This window comes from Bubalus kerabau, chromosome 12, assembly GCF_029407905.1.
Source record: "Bubalus kerabau isolate K-KA32 ecotype Philippines breed swamp buffalo chromosome 12, PCC_UOA_SB_1v2, whole genome shotgun sequence".
NCBI classification, from domain to species: domain Eukaryota; kingdom Metazoa; phylum Chordata; class Mammalia; order Artiodactyla; family Bovidae; genus Bubalus; species Bubalus kerabau.
This window is the reverse complement of record NC_073635.1, coordinates 32,749,396-32,754,243: the sequence shown is the minus strand read 5'-3', so window position 1 is coordinate 32,754,243 and position 4,848 is coordinate 32,749,396. Positions and strand designations below refer to the sequence as shown.

The window sequence follows — 4,848 nt, the reverse complement described above, 5'->3', positions numbered from 1 at the left end:
CATCTTCCTCAAAAAGTCTCAGGCTGTACATTCGAAAAATGTACGCTAATATCCCATTGTATGGGAAAAGCTCCTGCCTGAAGTAGCTTGGAGCCCAGAGGACGATTTTAGAAGCTGAAGCTGTGTACACAATGCCAGGCGTTTGCAGTTGTTTAACCACTGTGTGACCAGAAAGAAGAGACTGACACAGGTGACAGGAGCAGGTCTTGGGGAGAGAGAAAGTCTGGTAGAGCATGGCCAGAGTCAGCAGAAGCTGGGCACAGAGCTGCCCCTGGAGCCGCTGCTCCTCTAGGGCTAACTTCGGGGAAGGCAACGACTTCCCAGCACACCCGCGGGTCTGTTGGGGCACGGGCCAGTGGAAAGAGCGCCCACACTCTCCATTTCTGGTGTTGTGTAAGATCTAGGTCTTTGCCGGCCAGGCTCTCCTCCCATTCCCTGTCTCTGTCCGCGATTCTCCGTGGCTAATTTCCTCTTTACAGCCACGATCATCTCCCAAACAAAGACTAAGGCGTTACAGGCAGCATCAAAGTTAAGAGAATTTGAGAAACTTAGCGAAAAGAGGGACAGCGATGAGGCTAGTGCTGGATAGCAAATACCGAGCCCAGCGACGCCACCCCTGCAGGAGCCCTGCTCCTTCTGCTTCCCGTACCCGGCGAGGGGAAGGAATTCCACAGGTGGAAATAGTGGCCAGCAGTGGGGACGCTCGCGGGGTGCACAACCGAGCTGATTAAACCCAGTGGAGGCAGCCTGATCTTGGGGAAGGCGGGGGGCGAGGGAGAAAGGATAGCAGAACGGGGACCCGGACCGAGTCCCGCAGAAAACATGGGGGTGTGCGCGCATGGGGAGATCTGTGGAAGCAAGGGTGCAAAATCAGTAAGATAAACGGGCCGATCGCCAATGCAAAGTCAAAGGGGAGTAAGGAATAAAGAGAAAGAAAAGAATATTAAATCGCAGGAGAATGAGAAAATAAACCCGCAAAAGGGAGAGGAGGGGGCGAGGGCGCCTGTTACGGCGTGGGTGGGGTTGACAAGAATAGAGTACATTATGCAGTTCATTTAGTTAACAAGTGAAATAATGAGGAAGCGTGCAGAGTGAATGCCAAGAGAAAAGGCACAAAAACCCTATTGAGAGGCCCCGGCCGCTCCTGGCGTAGCCCATCACATGGCAATAGTCCTATTTAAGCGGCGCCGCTGGCGCCTTTCAGCACCACTAGTGCTGGCCAGCACCCCGCGCTCTCTGGGCGGCGCCTCCAGCCGCGGCCTCCCCGGAACGGGCAGCTGCGCGCGGCCGCGGCCCGGACGAGCGCGCGGGGAGCCCCGGGGTCCGCGGGGCGCCGGGAGCAGGCCGGCGGCGGGGCGGCCGCGCGCCGGGGCCATGCCGCGCTCCTTCCTTGTGGACTCGCTGGTGCTGCGCGAGGCCGGCGAGAAGAAGGCGCCGGAGGGCAGCCCGCCGCCGCTCTTCCCCTACGCGGTGCCGCCGCCGCACGCCCTGCACGGCCTCTCCCCGGGCGCCTGCCACGCGCGCAAGGCCGGGCTGCTGTGCGTGTGCCCGCTCTGCGTCACCGCCTCCCAGCTGCACGGGCCCCCCGGGCCGCCCGCGCTGCCCCTGCTCAAGGCGTCCTTCCCGCCCTTCGGCTCGCAATACTGCCACGCGCCCCTGGGCCGCCAGCACTCGGCCGTGTCGCCCGGGGTCGCTCACGGCCCCGCCGCCGCCGCCGCCGCCGCCGCGCTCTACCAGACCTCGTACTCGCTCCCCGACCCCAGGCAGTTCCACTGCATCTCCGTGGGTAAGCCGCGCGGCGGCGGGGGCGGGGGGGGGGCAGGGAGGGGACAGACCAAAGTTGGCCAGACGGGGATAGGGGATGAGGACCCTGGGCTCCTGGGGGCGATCATGTCGGGCGTCTGAGGGGGACACTCTGGGTGGCGTGCTGCTGGAGAGCTGGGACTGGACCCCGGCAGGGAGGGAGAGGCAGGAAGTCCCGATCCTAGCGGAAACTTCCAGGAGGGAACGAGGGCTGGGGCGCAGGGCGTTCCATGGAGTGCGGGGCCCGGTGACTGGTGGAGTACCAGGGTCCCTAGGCTTGGCGAGGAGGCCGACAGCTATTAGCTGCCGTGCATTGTGTTGGGGCGAAGGGGTGGAAGAGAGACCAGAATCCCGGGATTCTGACGGCTGCCCACCGGAGGATGGGGCCCACGGCGCCGAGGTCTGATGGCTTGCGTCTCTGCGCCCCACCCCCTCCAGACAGCAGCTCGAACCCGCTGCCCAGCAGCAAGAGGATGCGTACGGCGTTCACCAGCACGCAGCTGCTAGAGCTGGAGCGCGAGTTCGCCGCCAACATGTACCTGTCCCGCCTGCGCCGCATCGAGATCGCGACCTACCTGAATCTGTCGGAGAAGCAAGTGAAGATCTGGTTCCAGAACCGCCGGGTGAAGCACAAGAAGGAGGGCAAGGGCAGCAACCACCGCGGCGGCGGCGGCGGCGGGGGCGCGGGGGCGGGCGAGGGCGCACCGCAGGGCTGCAAGTGCGCGTCGCTCTCCTCCGCTAAATGCTCCGAGGACGACGATGAAGTGCCCATGTCTCCGTCCTCTTCGGGGAAGGATGACCGCGATCTCACGGTCACTCCCTAGGTGCACGCCTCCCCAGGGAGCCCACCCCAGACACTCCCCGCGCGTGGCTCCAAGACTGGTCCTTGGACACGGCACTGTTTCCCAGGCACCCACTGCCTAAGGCGGTCGCGCACGGACGTAGCGCGATTTTGCAGGGGTCTTCCGTCCTGGGAAGAGTCAAGAGCTTGGCTGACCTGACCTTGGTGTCCCCACCCCAGGGCGCGCGGCTATCCAAAGCGGACTCCCAGCTATGAACACACCGCAAGCGCGCGAATCTTTCTCGGCCAGGCGACAGAGCGGCCCGGCCCAGCCCAGCGCCTTGCCGGCGGCCGGCGCCTCCTCGCCCGCCAGCTCCGGACTGGCTCAGGCTTTCTCGCTTCCTCGGCTCTTCTCCACCCTGAGCCAAGCTCGGCCTTTCACCTCTAGGGTGCCCATTCGCTCCTCCCTCTTTTTTTTTTTTTTTTTGTCTTTTCCCTCCCCACCTCTTTGCTACGGTGATTAATCCACTTCCCCCAACCGCCACACACACTTAGGAACTCCTGGGTTTTGGTGTTTTTCTTTTCCTTTCTCCTCCCCTCCCCGCAGAGCCCCCTTGAAGTTCATCGTTCGTTTGTCGCCCCCCATCCGACCCTGCTGTGCTCATGGCTCTTCTTCCACGAGAGAAACTGCCTGTCGGGAAGCCGGTTCACTTTGTCTTGGAGTCGCTCTGCGTTTCCCCCAGAGTCCCCCTGTCTGCCTCTGAGGACACTCATCTCCCATACCCCAGCCCTGCCCCGGCCTAGCTTGTCATTGTAAGGTCTCTGTAATGCCAGAAGATATTTATTTATTTATTTATGTACAAAATTTTAAATAAACTTTTTTTTTCCTTAGAAATCCACATAGCTCTGGATCCCAAGCCAGGTTGGGGCTTCCTGCTGGGGCCGGTCGGGGCTGGGTGGTGGAGTCCGGCTCCATCCCTCACCTTGCTGCCCACCAGCCCCTCTCTACACCCTCAGCACCCCCACCCCCACCCCCGACTCCGTCTTCTGTGCCCACTGGCCGGGTGCGCTCCCTGGTCTCAGTCTGGTTCCGGCAAGGTGCACCCCCGCATTAGGGAGTCCAGTCCCATGGGAAGGAAGGACTCTGCCCGCCCTGTGCCTTTCGTCCTGACCCCTCCAACGCCCCCATTCCGCCTAGGGTTGGGCCCCACCTCCAGGCCAACCGGTCGGTTTGCCAGTCCCCACCGCCATCCCCAAGGTCAAGGAGTCGGTGAACTTAGTTCTCTGCTGAGCTCGGATTGATAACTTGTTATCAATCTTTTTTAAAAATCTGTCTTACTTGTTAGGGGCAAATTCCCAGCGAAATGGTGCGACCTCCTCTCGGGAAGGTCCTCACGCTTTGCAAATTTCCTTAGCGTGGGCTCTGCTCCCAAGCCGCGGTTTCGGAGGACCCAGAGGATCCTGAGCCCGGGTTCCCGCGAGGGGCCCGAGTAGCCGGTGCAGATGGCTCCAAGACCTTACGTTCTCATCTATTCTTAATAACCCCACAGCCCCCGACGACTTAGAATCCACACCCCAGCCCTCCTGTGGAGATAAGCTGGGGTTTTACGCATTACACGGAGGAGAGACTCGGGAGGTTCGCGGGTCCCGCTGCGCGCACGGCACGTGGCCACCGGAGCCAGGTGTTTCTGTTCAGGAAATCGAGAACGGGAAACAGCGGATCCGGATTCTCAAGACCCGCGCCCACCCTCCCCCCCACGCCAAACTCCCACCCCGCCCGGTCCTGGAAGCCTGGGTCACTTCTTTTCCTGCCAGAAATCTCCACCACACACGCCCACACGCACAGCCCGAAGAGAGCCGGACTCCGCGTTCTTAAGCAAATACAGGCGTCCCTTTCCGAGAAAGGCGCTGCTGTGCTCAGCACACGTGCGGGTCATTTCTAAAACCTTCGCGCTTTTCCTTTCAGATAAAGCACATGCGGGGCTCACTCTCCAGGTCTCCTAGAGCAGAGGTGGCTGCGATCTGGCTCCCCACAGAGAGGCCACTCCAGGTTCCTCCTGCAGCCGACGCCTGGATGGTGTCCCAGGCAGAGGAAAGTCTGTCCCGTGCGCCTTCTGGCACCCTCCCCCGTGCCCCCCGTATCCCCCATCTGTCTGAACCCCAGTCTCACTGAAGACCGGTTCTCCGCCCTCTCAGGAGGGTACAGCACAAACCAGCACAAGCCGAACCCAGGATGCTTTACGGCAGACCGTGAACAAAATAGC

At 61.7% G+C, this 4,848-nt stretch overlaps 1 protein-coding gene across 1 annotated transcript; it reads left to right on the top strand.

Moving 5' to 3' along the window:
• Window positions 1-1,374: 1,374 nt before the first annotated feature.
• On the top strand, window positions 1,375-3,479 carry GSX1 (GS homeobox 1). Its single transcript, XM_055541847.1, has 2 exons — window positions 1,375-1,786; window positions 2,242-3,479. The coding sequence occupies exons 1-2, from the start codon at window positions 1,375-1,377 to the stop codon at window positions 2,625-2,627; spliced, it is 798 nt and encodes a 265-aa protein (XP_055397822.1). The 3' UTR covers window positions 2,628-3,479.
• Window positions 3,480-4,848: the final 1,369 nt, after the last annotated feature.

Excerpts from the sequence above, each read along its gene's own strand:
- GSX1 (XM_055541847.1), top strand. The coding sequence starts at position 1,375 with ATGCCGCGCTCCTTCCTTGTGGACTCGCTGGTGCTGCGCGAGGCCGGC. Across the intron at positions 1,787-2,241 it reads GTTCCACTGCATCTCCGTGG|ACAGCAGCTCGAACCCGCTG; the intron begins GTAAGCCGCGCG and ends CACCCCCTCCAG.